The following is a 22,166-nucleotide window of genomic DNA, read 5'->3' on the forward strand; positions in this document are numbered from 1 at the left end:
ATACAAGCACTAGGTGGGGTATAAAGACCCACCTATGCTGAGGCTCAAAGTTCCACTTCAGTAAGTACTAAAACACTACATCCAACAAAGTTGATATATGATGAACACAGCTTTACGAAAGTGCCAGTACTAACCACAGTCGGGGCCCTCATCACTGCCATTATCACAGTCTGGTGAGCCGTCACACACTTGGTCATCACTAAGACAATTTTCACTGTCCTGGCACCTATACTGACCGCGCTGCAAGCTGCATACAACTCCCTACATGTTAAACAGAAAAAACAAGTCTTTTGTGTATCAAATGAAAACAAAAGGATGCATATACTATACAGTACGTATATATGTATGTATGTGTGTAATTACCTAAGTGTAGTCACAGGATGAGAGCTACGCTCGTGGTGTCCCATCTTCCCAGTACTCTCTCATACTCCGATTGGAAAAATGTGGTAAAAAAAAATATACTGTATATATTACTGTATATATTGTGTTTTTATATGTGTGTGATAGATAGATATAGATAGATAGATAGATAGATATAGAGAGATAGATATATATATATATATATATATATATATATATATATATATATATATATATATATATATATATATATATATATATATATTATAGTATATTGTAGCCTCATAGTGTTTTGATCATAAACTGTCTAATAACGGTAAACAAAGCAGTCATGATTGAGGAAAGATGTATATATTAGGTAAGTGGTTGTGTAAATGCTTGACGACTCCTGGCCCTTGTGTTATTGCAAGTGCTGCCATCTGGTGGCTATCGAGACCAGAGGTTATATAAACCAATTGGTAGTTAGAGGGAGCACCTCCTGGCAGTCACTGTGATGCCAACTATGTCTTGGAAGCACTAAGCTCTGTTGTTTGGAACAGGAAGCCTATTCTTCGGGACAGTGACAGCTTATTGAGCTCTGTGAAAGGAAATGTGTCAAATCATTGCTACCCTACCTGGGAATTGAACCCAGGATCCACAATTGTGAATCAAGGATGTAGACCACTGTACTACAGGACCAGTGCAGAATGTAACTCGGCCCCCATCATGATACCAGTAATTAGAGAGATGGTTATAAATATGTAAATAAATTTGTATTTAGGCAAAAGTACATTCATACATATTGAGTTATAAGCAGAATGTTGGATTTCTAGATAGAGCTAGTATATACAATGCTTAAAGTCACTAATATGTACAGTGTTTCAGGCAAGATGTGGAAAATAAAAATAAAAAACTAAGACTTAAGACTAATTGAGATCAAAAAGCATGAATTGAACTGAAGTAGAAGAAAGAATGACAATAATTACACGTTGAATTAACAGCAGCAATTGCAACAGAGGAGCAGAATGTCATTTTGAATAGAACAGATGGAATCACAATTTTCTTAAGTTTATACTTAAGAAAAAGTAGTTTATTATATAAACCTGCTGCAATTTATTATATAAACCATATAAACCTGCAGCAGTTTATTATATAAACATTCAAAACGCCATGTGTTTCACTATGCCCGAAATGCTGTGTGTGTTGGTGGCTGTGCAAGAGTGTAAAAGACCAATCATATGTAATCTCCCAAACCCATTGTACCTTTTTGTAAACAAAGTTCTTATTATTATTATTGTTATTATTATTATTATTATTATTATTATTATTATTATTATTATTATTATTATTATTATATCAACAGGCCTTTCACAAAACAGAAACAGAATTTATTAATTCAGTATGTATCAGAAAGGAGCATACCTTAGGACATCTATATTCATCACTCCCATCAGGACAATCATGGTCACCATCACACCGCCAAGAAGCTGGCACACAAATCCCTCCCTTCGAGCACAAAAATTCCTTCTCTGTACACTCTCTCTGAAAAAAATTGATATAAAATAGAGTAATATTTCATACAGCATATATGTATATGTATTCAAATGTACATGTACTGTATATGTATATACATGTATACATATACATGTATATGAATTCAACAATGAAACTATTATTGGCGAGATGGTCACAGTACCATGTACATTTAAGGGTGATCCTGGCCAGCATGGGTTCGAATCCTGGTCGGGTCATTTTATTTTTTATTTTTATTTTAATTTCAACATTCTTTACTATTTAAAATGAGCCAAAAATCCTCATACAGAGATTATGATCATAGAGCAATCTTAATAATAATTATGTTAAACAATTTTGGAGGGACAATATTGTAATACAGTACACACACAAAAGCACTCATTCCTCTCCCAGCAACTACATGAGAACACACAAATGTACATTTAGGACTAAAAAAAAAAAAAAGTGCAGAATGTAATGAAATGCCAATTTCTGGGCAATCTTTGCTGGTTTCCTGAAGCTACCTTGCTGAGATGGCACCCAACTACTAAATCACATCAGCTGTGGAGTTCAGTTTGGCTTATTGTGGACCAAAGTCAGAACCTGGCTCCTCACATGAGGCACAGGGAGCAAGTAACACTCCACCTCGCTAGGAAAGGCACCAGACAGCAACCCGTCCTCAGATCAAGTCCATTTCATCCAGCAGTCGACCCTAAAGACGCATTCATATATTTTATCCTGCTCGTCATTCAAAACAGGAATTTTCTCAAATATAAATTAATATTATTATTATTATATATTTGCATCCTGTGCATATTTAGGCATTGGTTAGCTTAAGTTAAGTTAGGTTAGGTTAGGTTAGGTTAGGTTAGGTTAGGTTAGGTTAGGTTAGGTTAAGTTAGGTTAGGTTTTAGGTTCTGTTTGCGATTATTTGTATTTATAGTATGTGGGTGAAGCATTTACAGTGTTGTGTATCGAACAAAATTTGTCAGTGAAGCACTTGTTTTGTTAGCATTCGAATGTCATCAGTTGTGAGCAGTGTGTAAATCTTCATTCATTTTTCATTCATAAACAGGGGGTATGGCAGGTGTATGGAATGAACTTTGGATCTTTGTTTAGAGGACGGGCTGCATCAGCGAAGCACTTATTCAAGAAATGTTCGAACGTCATCAGTTGTGTTTCACACGTAAACCACTTTTCAATTAAAAGTGGGGTTTGGAGGGGGTGGGGAAATGCATGGAATGGACTTTGGCCTTTGTTTATGAGGACAGGCTGCATTGCTGGCAAAGAGTTCATTCAGCATATTGTGAAGCTTCGGTCCATCTAATTACCACAAGCTACCTCAAGCTACACAAGCTTCACAAAGCTTCATGGCAATACGTTAGTAATGAATATATATGATATATTTACTCATTATAATGTTGGTGCTGAATGTACAACACGAAAAAACATAATTTTAATCTGAAAAAGTATCTTTTTATAAAGAAATTAGACGAAAATAAAGAGCTGGTGACGCCAAATCAAGTCGACGATCCAACCGTCGGTTAGGTTAGGTTAGGTTAGGTGTGGTGTGGTGTGGTGTGGTGTGGTTTGGTTGGGTTTGGTTGGGTTTGGTTAGATTTGGTCAGGTCAGGTCAGGCCAGGTCAGGTCAGGCCAGGTCAGGTCAGGTCAGGTCAGGTCAGGTCAGCCTAACCTAACATATATTTATTCATTACTAACGTATTGCCAGGAAGCTTTGTGAAGCTTGTGGTAATTAGACGGACCCTGAAGCTTCAGTCTCTCTTGACCCCAACAGTAGTTTGCATTCGTTTGCAGAATTTCTGAGTGCCTTCCATGGTGAGGTGGCAGAGTCACCTGTTCCCTTTGCTTCTTGTGAGGGGGGCCAGGTTCTAGCTCTGGTCCCCGGTAGGCCAAATTGAACTCCACTGTTGATGCGCTCTAGTAGTTGGGAGCCATCTCAGCAAGATAGCTTCAGTGAGCCACAAGGGGCTACCCAGATATAATACTCTAGTAATGTGTAATGAACGTATGAACATAAATTTTTGTACTGTACGTCTATAACAGCAGAACACACACAAGTAATCACAACTAACTGGGCTGTCAGCACAAAACAGTGAATTTATCTACTGTATTATTTGCACTAGATTTAACTGTTAATAAAGTTATAACCTTTGTGCAGTTCCATTCATCACTCCCATCACTACAGTCCTCCGCCTCCCAATCACACCGTCGACTGGGCATGATACACTCGCCATTGTTGCAACGGAATTTTCCGTGTGGACAAGTATCCTGTGAGAATAAACACAATTATGTTAAGTAATTTAGACATCTATTGTTCTCAAAACTAATTTAGGTAGCTCCCCTTTAGTAAAGATTAGCCCCAAGAACAATGTTACATACATACATATTTTAACATCTTTTTAGACCCATTAAAAAACAGCTGGAAATCCAAATGTCACAAACCTATGAATGAGTACGGAAACATAAACGCCAAAAGACTGCTGGGATTTAAACTACAGATAGAAAGGATCATCAGGGCAAATGAGGGGGATCTTTGACAAGCCGCCAGTTTCCTGTCCTCGTCGAGGCCACTAGTATTAGTGGCCCTCAGTTAAATTGAGGTAAATATAATCCAGATTTTGGAGGTGCACCTATAAAAACAATCAACCACTCTATCCACTTAGAGAAGTGGCCTGTCTAGGGTGTGGCACGTGTCTTGGGTGCCACTTGAAGGGAGAATCATTGAGCACTTTTTATTAAAATCAGTTAAGCTATTCTCGGATAGTGATAAAATCAGCATTAAATGTAACGAAACACCAATTTCTGGGTGAGCCCCAGTCACTCCCTGAAGCTACTATACTGATATAGTGTTTGACTTTAAAATACCAACAGTAGCAGAGATCTTATTGGCCTACTGGGGACCATGAGCCAGAACCTGGCCCAATCAGTGACGTGCGGTGAAGAGTAGCGTTATGAAAAATATTTATGGAAATTTATTCATGTCTGACACCACTAAGGAAAGGCACTCGATGAAACAAAACTGACCACTGATGCCAGATTTCTGATGAGACCACAGCCTCAAAGCAGCCAAAAGAACTCCCTTAATAATGTAAACAAATGATTAGAAATTTGTGAAAATAGCATGAGCTTGTTTGGCCCCTCCCCCTCTCGTTTAGAGGAAAAGAGGGAGGCAGACCAAGTTCGTTCCACCAGTTCTTAAGATGGAAACAATCCGATGCCCTAGGAGAGGGGGGATATCAAGGAGCCACCGGAGCTCATCTAGAAATTCGTGTTTCATTTCATTCAACACTGGTTTTCTGGGAAAAGCCCTTTGTGGCTCTCTGAAGCTATCTACCCCACATAGAAGGAAAAAGGGCATCAACCAGGTATGAGGAAGTATTGGAGATACCAAGATGAAGAAGAAACCCGACCACCAAAACTCCATGCCTGAAGAGTAGCTCAAGAAAAATAGCAAAATTTGTCGAAGCGGCATACCGACGCAAATCGTGGGCACGGAGGGAGGCACCTGAGAAACACAAGCCCTTGAACAGGGAACAAGGGGAACCAGATCAACACACAAGGAGGCCACTGAAGCAGAAATGGAGGCATGACTCACCCCTGGCCATAAGCAACCAAACATCCACCACCAGAGGATGATGGCCCTGAAAGCCAACTGGCTCAACCTCCATCAGCAAAGGAGCCGGCATCAAATCAACAAAACGGCCATCAGGGCCAAAAAAACAAAAGCCCTGGAACCAAAGGAGAGCACAAAGCTCCCCCACTCAACAACCAGAAACAAGAGGAAGCAAAAACACTGCTTTCAGAAAGCAATCCTAAACCAAAGAAAGAACCTGGTCAAAGAAGAACCAAAAAGAACCAAAGAACCGAACCCTGGAACAGGGAAGAAGGTAACCAGGTCAACCCAAAGCACGTCCCTGGCCACCAAGGCCGTGATGCTCAGGAAACGGCAGAGACGCAACTGGATATGGACATAACAAATGATGCACCCCTGGCTAGACCAACCAAGCATCAACAATCTAGGGATCCCTCCGGAAAGCAGCAGTCTCATACATCGACAGAAAAGGCCACAGCTGCAAATAAACAGAACAACTACCAGGACCCAAAGAGCAGACCTGGTAGGTAGACCATCATGGCAAAGACCCCCTAACTGCGCCGCCAATGGGCAACCCGTAAAGGGCTGGTGTGAACCCAGTGAGGAGCCTTCCGAACAGAGCGATCACGGCGCCGACAAGACAAAGAAAAAGCAGCTGTGGGAGGCATGTGCAACCCAGCTTCTGGCTCCAAGGATGACCTACCCTGACCAACAGCAGGCGATGACCAGGCTTGACCAAACTGTTATCGCCGTGAGAGACATGTCCCGAAAACATGAGGCGAGGCGACCAGAGGTTACGTAAGCCAATTGGTAGAGGGAGCACCTCCTGGCAGATGTTGTAATGCCACCTATATCTTAGAAGCACTATTAAGTGCTAAGATATAGAAGCTGTCTTCTATATCTTAGAAGCAGGGCTTCTAGCCCTGTTGTTGTCCCTAACAACAGGGCTGGAAGCCCTGTTGTTAGGGACAGGAAGCCTGTTCTTCAGGACAGTGAGAGCTTATTGAGCTGTCACTATGTCAACTGCTGACCTTCCTCAGGATGCAACCCACAACAATTGACTAACTTATGATAACCTACTTACTGCTAGGTGAACCCAACACCAGGTGAAAGGAAATGTGTCAAATCATCGCTACCCCATCTGGGAATCGAACCCAGGATCCACAATTGTGAATCAACGACGTAGACCACTGCACCAAAGGACCAGTGAAGAATGTGAACCGGCCCCCCATCATGATACCAGTTATTAGAGAAATGTTTATTATATCAAACATGGATTTCACAAAACGGAAACAGAATTTATTAATTCAGTATGTATCAGAAAGAAGCATACCTCAGGACATTCAGATTCATCACTCCCATCAGGACAATCACGGTCACCATCACAATGCCAAGAAAGGTCCACACAATGTCCAGCCACTGAGCAAGAAAATTCGTCCTCTGTACACTTTCTCAAAAAAAAAAATGGATAAGAAATAAATACGGTAATATTTCATACAGCATATATACATATACAGTATATATGTACTGTACTGTATACAGTATGTATACAGTATATAGAAGAAGGATAGAGAAGTGGGCTATTATTCCTCATTATGAAAAAATAACCTACTACTGAATTTAGACAACACAAGAAATGTAGACCGGATATTTCGATCACAAACCAGCACCCTCTTCTGGGCTTGAAATCAAAATACAGTATCCAGTCTAAATTTCTTGTGTTTTCAAAACAGTGGGTTATTATTCCATAATGAGGAATAATAACCCACTTATTTACTCTCAACTGCTCCCCCGTTCTCTTTTATCTCCATCTCCCCCCTCTTCTCTTTTATCTCCATCACCCCCCTCTTCTCTTTTATCTCCATCTCCCTCCTCTTCTCTTTCATCTACATCTCCCCCCTCTTCTCTTTCATCTACATCTCCCCCATTTTCCCCTCCTCTTCCCTGTCACAATGTTACCTTACCCCCTCCCCAGACCAGTCCCCCTGCAAAGTTGGGTGAGGCTAGCCCAAAGTGTCTGGTCTCCAACCTTGGACAAAGAAACTGTCTCTGTTTCACAATTGAATAGTTAATAGACAAACCAACCCACAGTCCCACCACCTCAGGACTGACAGCAGTCAAATGAGGCGAACTGGTCAGACTAGACGTTAAAACCCTACAGTGCATAAGCTCTAAAATTATATATTTGTATAGCCTAGTCTGCCATCAATAAGGCTTCATGCAGAGTGAACCATATTAAAGATACAGATTTGAGAGTGAACCGTATTACAGATATTACTGCACAATCCCTAGAGTAGTTGGAGAATTGGTTTAACAATGACTATCTGACCTAAGGATTGTTGACATGTCAAACGTTGGATTATTTAGATATAGACCTATGGGCAACTGCAGTATTGGATATAGGCGAATGGTATGCTGGATATTTTTTAATACAATCCCATAAAGTGCTGTACTATTTGCATTCAAAATAATACTGAATTTGTGAGAGTTGCACTAATATTTTCACTGTCCTTTGTACAGATTGAGCAGCACCTGTATACAAGTAGACCTATATACAAGTAGAACCTGAATACAAATAGAACAGTGCCTTATGGACCTGTCCCCAAAATTCTTTGGTTATGTTTGGTCTCACTATTCAGATGATACTCCAGTTACCTTTGCTGAAGGGTTTTGCTTTTTTCTGATATGGATTGCTGCCATTTGATGCAGAGACAGAACTATTTGTACTCACCCCCCTCAGACACCTTCTATTAGTGTCTGAGGGAGTGAGGCCAACACTCCCAGCCTTATATACATATACTGGGCAAAGGGGGCCTTGTATACCCCCCCCCCCTTTTACTAGCCTTCTTGTACCTGTTGCATTTTAATTTACATATCCTAATGTTCAATTTTTTTGTGAAATCTAGCTTTAAAGTTGTGGATGGAGGTGACTTCTACTTCTTTCAGTGCATTCCACATTGTACCCATACACGGTACAATTATTTCCTTACATTTGTTCAATTCAATTTGTGTTTCCAGCTTTTGCTTATGTCTTCTTGTGCTTCTTTCTCTTAATTTAGAAAGGCTGTCCTTGTCCACCTTGTCTATTCCCCCTCAGTATCTTGTATGTTATCATATCCCCCCTCTGTTTCTTCTGTCCTCTAGTGTTGTGAGATTTAGTTCCATTAGCTTATACCCCATAGCTAAGCCCGCTTAGCTCTGGCATTTTTAGCTCACTTTTAGCTTAGCTCAAATTTCTGCACAGTTTTAGTTTTAGGTTTATGCTTCACAAAGTATGGATTCCATGATGGTGCTGCATATTCCGGTATTGGTCTAACAAATGCTGTGTAGATTACCTTCAAGGAATCTATCCATACCAAATCCAATTGGGAGTGCAAGATCAAATTATTTCCAAGAGCCCTCTTCTATTAAGCCCATGTAGAACATCTTCATCGACCTGATAATGGTCCAGGATGGACTGAAATGCCTTTGTCTCCTCATCTTCCGGTGTTTGATTTAGTCTTCATATCTTTAGCCACATTATTGTGACTTATTGTCTGCATATCGAACATCTTTATTTTCCACTAAATCATTCATTGAAACAGTTCCCATATTATGAGCCGACTTGGTAAAAGGATGTTCAGTATTTTCCACAAGACATCTTTGAGTGTTAGGAGAAAACATCCTTACCTGTTGTCCCTTTCTTAATTAAGTCATTTATCAGCAACTACAGTACTGTACATTAAAAAAAAAGCATTTTTGTTTAAAAACTAAGCTCACTTCAGTAGATGAAGATGATGTGGTCTCTGGTAACACTGTAGTAGTTGGTGGGTCTGGTTGGCTGGGGCAGCGAGCTTCATCGCTGTCATCCCCACAGTCATCAATACCATCGCACACTTTATCTTCGGGGATGCACTTTTCATCCCCTATGCATCGAAATTCAGCTTCACTACATTCCTAATTAAATGTATTTAAAACATGTTAATTAACTGAATATTTTGATGTATATTTGAGCTACTTAATCAGTGAAGAGATCACTCTTTGGACAAAAAGCACACAAATTGCATTCAGCACTTTAACATCAATTTTATTAATTACTAAAATATGGAAGCTTACTATGAAATTTAGTAAAGGTTTTCAAGAAAAGCAGCAAGTACTGATTATCTGTCCAAATTTCAACATTCTTTACTTCTCAAAATGAGCCAAAAATGCTCAGACAGAGATTATGATCATAGCTCAATCTCAATGATAATTATATTAAATAATTTGTTTGGGACAATACTGTAATACAGTACAAAAACAAAAGCACTCATTCCTTTCTCAGCAACTACATGAGAACACATAAATGAACATTTAGTGCTAAAAAAACCAGCACCGAATGTAATGAAACGCCATTTTCTAGTTGAGACCTGGAGGTCTCCGGAGCTGTACTGGGTTGATGTGAATACAATATACATGCCGTATTAGACTGTGGCAACAGTCAATCAATGGAGTTCTAGGCCTACCGGGGACCACGAGCCAGAACCTGAGCCCGAGAAGAGCTTGTGTAGTGAGCAGGAACATTATCGAAGTACCATGTGGCCAGGACCCTGTTTGACTTTCAAAAGCCCCGTGCCCGAATGTCAGATCAGGACAGGGAACGAACCTACGAACTTCATGGGCACAGAGATAGACCGCAGGCTGGCTGGACTGAATAATCCTGTGGACAACCTTAAAGACCCACGCCCTGGAACAGGGAAGAAGGAAAACCGGGTCAACCCAAAGCACGTCCCCTGCCACGGAGGTTGTGGCGCTCAATTAACGGCAAAGAGCTGCAACTGGACACAAAACATGATGCACCCCTGGCCGAACCAACCAAGCACCAACAACCCAAGGATCCCTACGGAAAGCAGCAGTCTCATTCTTTGCCAAAAAAGGAGACGGCTGCAAACGAACAAAACGACCACCAGAATCGAAAAAGTAGAAACCCCTGCACTAGAGGAGAGCATGAAGCTCCCCGACCAGACCCCCAGAGGCCAATGCCAACAAGAAAAGAAACTTAGAAAAACAGACCTAAACCAAAGGGGCCACCACAAACTGAGGAGAAGAGAGAAAAGAGAGCACCCGGTCCAACGACCAGGACAGCTCAGGCAGCGCATGAACAGGCCGGAGGCAAAACAACATCCGAGAAAGCTTGCAGAACAGAACAGAAGTGACATCCACACCGAACGCATGCTGAAACGGCTCCGCCAGCGCCACATGATACGAGGCGACAGTATTTGGCATAAGTTGATGGTCCTGAAATAACCAAGAGATAAAGGACAAAAGAACCCAATCAGAAATCGAAGACAACCTACGAAGATTCAAGACATGCCGAAATGACTGCAGGGAAACTTTATACTGCTGCTGAGACAAAACTCTCAGGTGAGATACCATCAACAAAGCCACCCGATCACCATACAAGTGGTGATAAACCCCGTCTTTAAGGCCAGACGTGAAGATCGGAGGAGAAGATCAAACCAGCCATGTACCAGACCAGACCGATCTGCTGAAAGAGGCGGAGCTGCGGGAAGACTCTCGGGTTCGGACACCGAGCATATACCGGAAGACGCCTCAACCAGGCCGATGCGAAGAGGTCCACCTCCGGGCGCCCGAATGTCTGGCAGAGCCAATGGAATAAGTCGGCGTCAACCATACATTTCCTAGACAGGGGAATGAAATGGGACAAGCTGTCCACCAGGACGTTGGACACTCCTTGGATATAAACCTCCAGAAGTACCAAACCCCAAGAACTCAGCAGACGAGTCAGCCGAAGCAGCCAGCCCGCACCGTGCTGTGAACCCAACTGAGAGATGGACCCCACCAACACTGGCCGGCTTGGTGAGCACTGGTCACAAAGCCCCAGCTGAGAGATGATGCATCTGTGAACAAATCGAGCGAGGGCTCGGGTAGGCGCCACGACACTGAACCCCGCAAAGCCTGAAGAGGAAGCTGGCAACGCAGCAGCCAATGCTAGGCCATCAGGACCAGAACCCAGCAATTGCGAGAGCAGCAGAAGGGACGTCCCTAAAGGAACTAGAACAGCCACTGAAGTCAGATCCGACCCGATGGGTAGACCAGCACAGCGAAGTTCAGACTCCCGCACAGCTGCTTGAGCAATTGACAAGTGACCCAGGAGCCCCCCAAAAAACAGCCAAATGCAGGACTGCAGCCACAGCAACGCCGTGGGAGGGAGAGAAGGAAGCAGTCCGAGAGTTCCATACAAGACCCAGCCAAGCCCAAACCTGAGAGGGAACCAAATGGGACTTCCTCCAGTTCACCAAGAACCCGAATCCAGCGAGCTGGGAAAGAACCAAATCCCTGGCGAGCAGACACACAGACAGGCTAGGAGCCTAGACCACCCAGTCAAAGTAAGCCAGAACTCAAACCCCTAACAGACTGAAACGGGTCACCACGACCCGTGTAAGACGTGAGGAACGTGAGGGGCCAGATGCAAGCTGAATGGAAGGCAACGAAAGCGGTAAGCGTGCCATCCCACGACAAAACCGAGCCAGTCCCTGAACCCCGGATGAATCGGGATGTGTCAATACGCGTCCCGAAGGTCCTGAGACACCATCCAAGCATCCAGTTCCAAAGGAAGCTGGACCTGGGACAGAGTGGTCATCCGAAAGGAGGGGCAAAAGACCCAGGGGTTCAGACGGGACAAGTTCAGAATGAACCGCACGTCCTCACAGTCCTGTTTCGGAACTGGAAACAGGCGAGAAACCCATCTGCTCATTTTGGGTGCCTGAACTGGTAGATGGTAAACACAGACTGCCATGGTCTAATATGTACACATCACACCGGTATAGCTCTGGGGAGCCGAAGGGGCTCTCCACAGAAAACGGTGCTGAATGTAATGAATGCTAATTTCTGGGCAATCTCCAGTGGTTCCTTGAGGTCATCTCGCTGAGATGGCTTCAACTACTAAATCGCATCAGCCGTGGAGTTCAGTTTGGCTTACCGAGGACCAGAGCCAGAACTTGGCCCCCACCCCCCTCACATGAGGCACAGGGAGCAAGTAACACTCCACCACTTTGCTAGGAAAGGCAGCCAGACAGCAACCCATCCTTAGACCATGTCCATTCCATCCAGCGGTCAACCCAAAAGACTCATTAATAAATTTTAACATGCTGTTCATTCAAAATATAGATTTCCTTAACTAGAAATTAATATTGTTATACATTAGCACAACGTGTATATTTAGGCATTGGTTAGGTTAGGTGTTTAGGTTCTGTTGCCGTTTATTTGCAGTTGTATGTGGTGAAGCATTTACAGTGTTATGGTTTGAACAAAGGTCATCATCAAAGCACTTGTTCGAGGAGTGTTCAAACATCATCAGTTGTTTCATGTGTAAACCATTTTTCAATTAAAAATGGAGTTTGGTGGATGCATGGAATGGACTTTGGCCTTTGTTTATGAGGACAGGCTGTGTTGCTGGCGAAGAGTTCATTCAGTCTCTCTTGAACCCAACAATAGTTTGCATTCGTTTGCAGAATTTCTGGGTGCCTTCCATGGCGAGGTGGCAGAGTGTCACCTGTTCCCTTTGCTTCTTGTGAGGGGGCCAGGTTCTACCTCTGGTCCCCGGTAGGTCGAACTGAACTCCACTGTTGATGCGCTCTAGTAGTTGGGAGCCATCTCAGCAAGATAGCTTCAGTGAGCCACAATGGGCTACCCAGATATAATACCCTAGTAATGTGTAATGAATGTATGAACATAAATTTTTGTACTGTGCGTCTATAACAACAGAGCAGCAACAAGTAATCACAATTATCTAACTGGGCTGTCAGCACAAAACAGTGAATTTATCTATTGTATTATTTGCACTAGATTTGAATGTGTAGTAAAGTTATAACCTTTGTGCAGTTCCTTTCATCACTTCCATCACCACAGTCCTTCTCCCCATCACACTGCCAACTGGGCAAGATACACTTCCCATCGCCGCAGCGGAATTCTCCACTTGGACAAGAATCCTGTGAGAATAAACACCACTATTATAAGTCTTTTAGTCACAAGGAGTTCCCCAGAAATAATACCCTAGTAATGAGTAATGAACATAAATTTTTGAACTGTACATCTATAACAGCAGAACACACACAAGTAATCACAACTAACTAACTGGGATATCAGCACAAAACAGTGAATTTATCTACTGTATTATTTGCACTAAATTTGAATGCGTAGTAAAGTTATAACCTTTGTGCAGTTCCTTTCATCGCTCCCATCACCACAGTCCTCCTCCCCATCACACCGCCAACTGGGGAAGATACACTGCCCATCGTTGCAGCGCAATTTTCCATGTGGACAAGAACCCTGTGAGAATGAATACCATTATTGAAAGTCTTTTAGACATCTATTGTTTTCAAACTAATTTAGGTAGCTCCCCTCTAGTAATGATTAGCCCCAAGAACAATGCTACATACATACATATTTTCGTTTTAGACCCATTAAAAATCAGCATTGAATGTAATGAAACGCCATTTTCTGGGCGAGTCCCGGAAGCTCCCTGGAGCTATCCAGGCTGAGTGGGTATGTATAACTTTCTGGCATCAGTCAATGTTCTTGAGATGTTATATCTCGAGATGATTTCGGGGCTTTAGTGTCCCCGCGGCCCGGTCCTCGACCAGGCCTCCACCCCCAGGAAGCAGCCCGTGACAGCTGACCTATTTATCTGACCTGGTACCTGGGTATCTGACCACCCAGGTACCTATTTACTGCTAGGTAACAGGGGCATAGGGTGAAAGAAACTCTGGCCATTGTTTCTCGCCGGCGCCCGGGATCGAACCCGGGACCACAGGATCACAAGTCCATGTGCTCGGAGTTCTTGCCTACTGGGGACCATGAGTCAGAACCTGGCCTCCCTCAAGAGAGGCACAAGGAGCAATGGCCTATAGAAGCCCCTGTGTGTGGTTGGGAGCATTCTATGTCTGCCATCGACCGGGTTTGGCACCCAGAAAGGTAGGCATCCCAAAACAAACCCCTATTCTGGTGAAACTATTGCTACTGAAAGCCGAACGTGTGGATGGAACTTTCCAAATGAAAATTAGTAAAGGAGCATGACGTCATCATGTTGCCATTTGCGACATGATGACGCATGCAGCCTGCGTACTTGTGAGATAACTCCTGGCTCGCGCACCACCAGAGAAACCGCTCAACACCACAAGGCACAGAACTAAGGACAGAAATCTGGAGCCAGAGTCACATGACCGTTGCCGATCACATCAGCCAAAGAACTGCAGGGTAGATCGCTGCCGTGAGAGTCTGGGGCTCCCCCTTCTCCCTTCCGGGGAGGGGGATGAGGGAGGTTGTGCAGACAAGCGGCACGGTGACATGGTGATGTCATGCTCATTTGCTCATTTTCATTTTGGGAGTTCTGTCCACTCGTTTGACTTTCAGTAGTAGTTTCAACCAGAATAGGGGTTTGTTTTGGGCCACTTACCTTTTTGGGTGCCTAACCCGGTAGATGGTAGACATAGAATGCTCCATAACCACATGTGCATTTCTATAGACCATTGCTCCTTGTGCCTCTCTTAGAGAGGCCAGGTAAAAAACCTGAAGAGGAAGCCAGCAGTGCAGCAACCTACACAGAGGCTCCCAGTGTTCGCACCCAGCGTTGTGAGAGCAACAAAAGGGGCTGTCCCAAAGAATCAAAACAGCCTGTGAACCTAAACCCTGCCCAGAGAAAAAACAAGGAGTTCAGGCACTCACGCAACAACTGCTCGAGCAACTGCTGATCCACCCAGCGCCCACTCAACACTAAGAGATGGCAACACTGTAGGTGTAGCAAGGCCACTGGAGGCAGAGAAAGTGATGCCGATTGATTGTTCCAACCTAGTCTGAACCAGGCACGGAACCAACTGGGACTTCTACCAATCCACCAGGAACCCAAACCTGGCGAGCTGCGAAAGAACCAGATTCCTGGCAAGCAGACATGCGGACTGACTGGGAGGCCACACCAGCCAGTTATTGAGGAAGGCAAACACCCGAACACCCAGCAGAAGAAAACGGGTCACCACGACTCGAGGCAAACACGTAAAGATACGATGAGGCTTATTGAGTCCAACCGGGAGAATCTGAAAGTGGAAAGCCTGCCACCACACCACAAAGCCTGAACAATTTCTGAACCTTGGATGGAACAGCACATGCTAGTATGCATCCTGGAGGTCCAAGGAGGTAATCCAAGTGCCTAGCTCGAGAATGAGTAAGACCTGGGCAAAAGTGGTTATCCAAAATGAGGGGGCAAGGAATGAACAGGTTCAACCCAGATATATCAAGGATGAACCAGAGATCCAGAGCGTCTTGACTGGAACAGGCGGGAGACTTACCAAAGCAGTGCAATCGTGATGACACACCCAAAGTCACCCACCCTGAGATGACCCAATGAAGGCAAGTAAAGGAGGCTTGCCCCAAACAGCCTCAACCCCCTGAGGGCAATGAGACCAGCCAATGCCACCGCAGGCCAAAAGAAACATCCTGAAAAGCCCACAAACCGAGGGACCAAGTGAGCCTCCCCACAACTGCATGGTCAAATAGGCAACCCGCAAAGGGCTGACACGAACCCTGCGAGCAGCCTTGCGAACAGAGCGATCATGGCGCCGACCAGACGAAGAAGAAGAAGCGGGTGCGGGAGGCACATGCAACCCAGCTTCTGGCTCCAAGAATGGCCTACCCAGACCACCAACAGAAGATGCCCAGGCTTGACCAAACTGTCATCGCTGTAAGAGGTGAAAACACGGGAGGTGAGGCGACCAGAGGTTACGTAAGCCAATTTTTAGAGGGAACACTTCCTTGCAGTCACTGTGATGCCAACTATGTCTTGAAAGCACTAAGCCCTGTTGTTAGGGACAGGAAGCCTGTTCTTTGGGACAGTGAGAGCTTATTGAGCTCTTGCTATGTCAACTACTGACCTTCCCCAGGATATGCCTACTTACTTCTAGGTGAACCGAACATCAGGTGAAAGAAAATGTGTCAGATAATTGCTACCCCCATCTGGGGATTGAAACCAGGATTCACGATTGTGAATCAACGACGTAGATCACTGCACCAAAGGACCAGTGCAGAATGTCAACCGGTCCCCCATCATGATACCAGTTATTAGAAAAATGTTTATTATATCTATCCACATCACAATATTAGAGAAATGTTTATTATATCAAACATGGATTTCACAAAACAGAAACAGAATTTATTAATTCAGTATGTATCAGAAAGGAGCATACCTCAGGACATTCAGATTCATCACTCCCATCAGGACAATCACGGTCACCATCACAATGCCAAGAAAGCGCCACACAATGTCCAGCCACTGAGCAAGAAAATTCATCCAGTGTACACTTTCTCTGAAAAAAATGGATAAGAAATAAATACTGTAATATTTCATACAGCATATACACATATACAGTATATATGTACTGTATATGTATACAGTATATAGAAGAAGGATAGAGAAGTGGGCTATTATTCCTCATTATGAAAAAATAACCTACTACTGAATTTAGACAACACAAGAAATGTAGATCGGATATTTCGATCACAAACCAGCACCCTCTTCTGGGCTTGAAATTTTCTTGTTTTTTCTATATACTGGGTTATTATTCCATAATGAGGAATAATAACCCACTTCTTTACCCTCAACAGCTCCCTCCCCCATTCTCTTTTATCTCCATCTCCCCCATTTTCCCCTCCTCTTCCCTGTCACTATGTGACCTTACCCCCTCCCCAGACCAGTCCCCTGCAAAGTTGGGTGAGGCTAGCCCAAAGTGTCTGGTCTCCAACCTTGGACAGACAAAGAAACAGTCTCTTTCACATATGAATAGTTAATAAACAAACGAACCCACAGTCTGACCACCTCAGGACTAACAGTAGTCAAATAAGGCGTACTGGTCAGACTAGATGTTAAAACCCCACAGTGCACAAGCCATAAAATTATAAAATTTTAATATTATAAAATGTTAAAATTGTAAAATTGTATAGCCTGGACTGACATCAGTAATGCTTCATGCATCTTTGAGAGTGAATCATATTACAGATATTACTGCACATTCTTTAGAGTAATTGGAGAACTGGCTTTTATATTTTTTATTTATTTATTTATATATATACAAGAGTTCTTACATTCTTGTACAGCTACTAGTACGCATAGCATTTCGGGCAAGTCCTTAATCCTTTGTTCCCTGGAAAACGACCCTGCGAAAAAGCGATTTACAACAAAGTACCCATTTTACTGTTGAATTAAACAGAGGCTACAGTTAAGGATTTGCGCCCAATAAATCCTTCCCGGCCAGGATATGAACCCAGGACAAAGCGCACGTGAAATGCCAGGCAAGCATCTTAACCACTACACCACAGGGACTGTGGTTTAACAATGATTTAATCCAACCTAAGGATTGTGGATATGTCGAATGCTGCATTATTTAGATATAGACCTATGGGCAACTGCAGTATTAGATATAGGCCAATGGAATGCTGGACTTTTTTGGGGGCGATACAATCCTATAAAGTGCTGCACTATTTGTTTACAAAATAATACTGAATTTGTGAGAGTGGCACTAATATTTTTACTGTCCTTTGTACAGATTGAGAAGCACCTGAATACAAGTACACTAGACCTATATACAAGTAGAACCTGTATACAAATAGAACAGTGCCCTATGAATCTGTCCCCAAAATTCTTTGGTTATGTTTGGTCTCACTATTCAGATGATACTTCAGTTACCGTTGATAATGCATTTTGCTTTTTTCTGATACGGATTGCTGCCATTTGATACAGAGACGGAACTGTTCCAGAGACGGAACTATTTATAGTCTCCGTGGTGTAGTGGTAAGACACTCGCCTGGCGTTCCGCGAGCGCTATGTCATGGGTTCGTATCCTGGCCGGGGAGGATTTACTGGGCGCAATTCCTTAACTGTAGCCTCTGTTTAACGCAACAGTAAAATGTGTACTTGGATGAAAAAACGATTCTTCGCGGCAGGGGATCGTATTCCAGGGACCTGCCCGAAACGCTACGCGTACTAGTGGCTGTACAAGAATGTAACAACTCTTGTATATATCTCAAAAAAAAAAAAAAAAATTGTACTCACTCCCTCAGACACTTTCTATTAGTGTCTGAGGAAGTGAGGCCAACACTCCCAGCCTTATATACATATTCTGGGCAAAGGGGACCTTGTATACCACCCTTTACCAGCCTTCTTGTACCTGTTGCATTATAAATTACTTATCCTAATGTTCAATTTCTTTGTCAAATCTAGCTTTAAAGTTGTTGATGTAAGCAACGTCTTCTTTCAGTGCATTTCACATTGTACCCATACATGGTACAAGTATTTCCTTACATTTGTTCGATTCAAATGTGCATCCAGCTTCTGCTTATGTCCTCTTGTGCTACTTTCTCTCAATTTAAAAAGGCTGTCCTTGTCCACCTTGTCTAGTCCCCTCAGTATCTTGAATGTTATATCCCCTCTGTTTCTTCTGTCCTCTAGTGTTGTGAGATTTAATTCCATTTGCTTATACCCCATAACTTAGCCCCTTTAGCTCTGGCACTAATCCTGCTGCAAATTTCTGCACTTTTTCAATTTTAGGTTTATGCTTCACAAGGTATCGATTCCATGATGGTGCTGCATATTCCAGTATTGGTCTAACAAATGCTGTGTAGATTACCTTGAAGGAGCCTATCCATACCAAATCCATTTGGGAGTGCAAGATCAAATTATTTCCAAGAGCCCTCTTCTATTAAGCCCATGTAGAACATCTTCATCGACTTGTCCAGGATGGACCAAAACGTCGTCGTCATCTCATCTTCCGGTGTTTGATTTAGTCTTCATATCTTTAGCCCCGTTATTGTGACTTATCGTCTGCATATTGAACATCTTCATTTTCCGCTAAATCATTCATTGAAAGAGTTCCCATATTATGAACCGACTTGGTGAAAGGATGTTCAGTATTTTCCACAAGACATCTTTGAGTGTTAGGAGAAAACATCCTTACCTGTTGTCCCTTTCTTAATTAAGTCATTTATCAGCAACTACAGTACATTAAAAAAGAAAACCATTTTTGTTTAAAAACTAAGCTCACTTCAGTAGATGAAGATGATGTGGTCTCTGGTAACACTGTAGTAGTTGGTGGGTCTGGTTGGCTGGGGCAACGAGCTTCATCGCTGTCATCCCCACAGTCATCAATACCATCGCACACTTTATCTTCGGGGATGCACTTTTCATCCCCTATGCATCGAAATTCAGCTTCACTACATTCCTAATTAAATGTATTTAAAACATGTTAATTAACTGAATATTTTGATGTATATTTGAGCTACTTAATCAGTGAAGAGATCACTCTTTGGACAAAATGTTCACAAATCGCATTCAGCACTTCAACATCAATTTTAGTAATTACTAAAATATAGAAACCTGTGTTTTAAAATCTAACTGGAAAAGGTCATAAAGGCAAATGGGGGGACCTTTGACAAGCCGCTGGGTTCCTGTCCTCGTCGAGGCCACTAGGGTTAGTGGTCCTCAGGTAAATCAGAAACTTTTTCTGATTTTTAAATCAGATTCCTCAGAAGAATCAGAAGAATGAAATTTAGTAAAAGTTTTAAACTGGTTTTCTGTCCTAATTTCAACTTTCTTTATCTTTCTCTCAAAAGAAGCCCAAAATCCTCAAAAAGAGATAATCATAGCACAATCTCATTGACAATTATGTTAAATAAGTGTTTTTGACAATATCATACTGTTATACAGTACACACAAACAGCATGCTTTCCTCTTGGAGAAACTACATGAGAACACACCAAATGAACATTTAGGACTAAAAAACCCGTGCTGAATGTAATGAAATGCCAATTTCTGGGCAATCTCTGGTGGTTCCCTAAAGCTATCTCGCTAGGATGGCTCCCATCGGGTCTGTCTAATTACCCAAAGCTACTCAAAGCTTCCTAACAAGCTACCCAAAGCTTCCTAACATTACATTGGTAATGAATAAATATGATATATTTATTCATTATAATGTTGGTGCTGAATGTAGAACATGAAAAACATATTTTTACTCTGAAAAAGTATCATTTCATAACGAAATTAGTTGAAGATAAGCTGCTGGTGACGCCAAAGCAAGTCGATGGTCCAAACGACAATGTTGTGCAGCGACTTATCCAAGACACATTGCTGCCTGGAGAGTGTTTGCTGGCATATCAGCCTCCTGTACCTACCTAACCTAACAAACTTACCCAAACCTAGTCTAACAAACCTACCCAAACCTAACCTAACAAACCTACCCAAACCTAACCTAACAAACCTACCCAAACCTAACCTAACAAATCTACCCAAACCTAACCTAACAAACCTACCCAAACCTAACCTAACAAAACCTAATCTAACTAAATCTAACCTAACTAAACCTAACCTATCCAAGCCTAACTTAATATAACCTCTAGGTAACAATATATCTTGGATAAGTCGCTCCACAACATTGTCGCTTGGATTGTCAACTTCCTATGGCCTCTCATGCCACTTAGTTTCGTTAATTTTGTTATAAACTTATATTATTTCAGAGTAAAAATAAGTTTTTCCATGTTCTACATTCAGCACCAACATTATAGTGAGGAAATATATCATATTTCTTCATTACTTACGTAATACTAGGAAGCTTTGGGCAGCTTGGAGTAGATTTGGGTAATTAGACGGACCGCTCCAATCTACTAAATCGCATCAGCTGTGGAGTTCAGTTTGGCTTATCACGGACCAGAGCCAGAACCTGGCCTCCTCACATGAGGCACGGGGAACACTCCACCACCTCGCTAGGAAAGGTACCCAAAGAGTCAGCGAACCAATACAAACCACTGCTTGGTTGAAAAAGAGACAAACCTCACAACCCACCGAACGAACTCCCAACAATGTAAACAAAAGCTCAAACGTCTCGGAACAAACTTGCGCTCATCAACCCGTCCTCGACTGAAGTCCATTACATCCAGCGGTCGACCCCCACAGACGCAATCATAAATTTTAACATGCTGTTCATTCAAAATGGAAATTTTCTCAAATATAAATTGATATTATGATACATTACCATATTCTGTATATATATGCATAGGTTAGGTGTTTAGGTTTTGTTGGCGATTATTTGTATTTGTAGTACAGTACGTGGGTGAAGCATTTACAGCGTTGTGGTTCGAACAAAATTCGTCGGTGAAGCACTTGTTCTGGAAGTGTACGAACGAAATCAGTTGTGAATCATGTGTAAACCATTTTTCATTCATAAACAGGAAGTTTGGCGGGTGCATGGAATCACTTTTGGGTCTTTGTTTGGAGGACAGGCTGGCGCTCATTTATTTCACCCATCATACTGGCTTGAGCAGTCAGTTCTGGAGCAGATGTACTCACAAAATACCCCCAATTGATAACCTGGAAGGGAAGGGGTAAATCAGAGCCACCAGGGCTCACCAAGAAACTGGCATCTCATTACATTCAATGCTGTTTTTTTAGGAGGGGAGGGGGAGCTCCTTGTGGCTCCCTGAAGCTAACTTTTCACTCAGAAGAAAAACTGGGGCACACCAGGGAGGAAAGACCTAATGAAACAGGATCAACCTGCAAAGCATCCAACGAGACATGAAGGTAGCGGCCAAGAGTCGCCACAGGGAATAGCATACAATGCATATACCCAACCCCCCCTACCGGGCCTAACCAACCAAGCATCGATAACCAAAAGACCTCTCCGGGAG

At 42.8% G+C, this 22,166-nt stretch overlaps 1 protein-coding gene across 1 annotated transcript in view; it reads right to left on the minus strand.

Annotated features, from left to right (window-relative positions):
* Window positions 1-22,166, minus strand: part of LOC123755808 (very low-density lipoprotein receptor) — a 69,239-nt gene that overhangs the window by 11,119 nt on the left and 35,954 nt on the right. The window contains 9 exon segments of the mRNA XM_069300306.1: window positions 135-261; window positions 1,762-1,881; window positions 4,022-4,141; window positions 6,799-6,912; window positions 9,225-9,401; window positions 13,319-13,435; window positions 13,659-13,775; window positions 16,682-16,801; window positions 19,532-19,708. Coding sequence (XP_069156407.1) covers window positions 135-261; window positions 1,762-1,881; window positions 4,022-4,141; window positions 6,799-6,912; window positions 9,225-9,401; window positions 13,319-13,435; window positions 13,659-13,775; window positions 16,682-16,801; window positions 19,532-19,708 — 1,189 coding nt within the window.

This window comes from Procambarus clarkii, chromosome 43 (assembly GCF_040958095.1).
Source record: "Procambarus clarkii isolate CNS0578487 chromosome 43, FALCON_Pclarkii_2.0, whole genome shotgun sequence".
In the NCBI taxonomy this organism is placed as follows: Eukaryota; Metazoa; Arthropoda; class Malacostraca; order Decapoda; family Cambaridae; genus Procambarus; species Procambarus clarkii.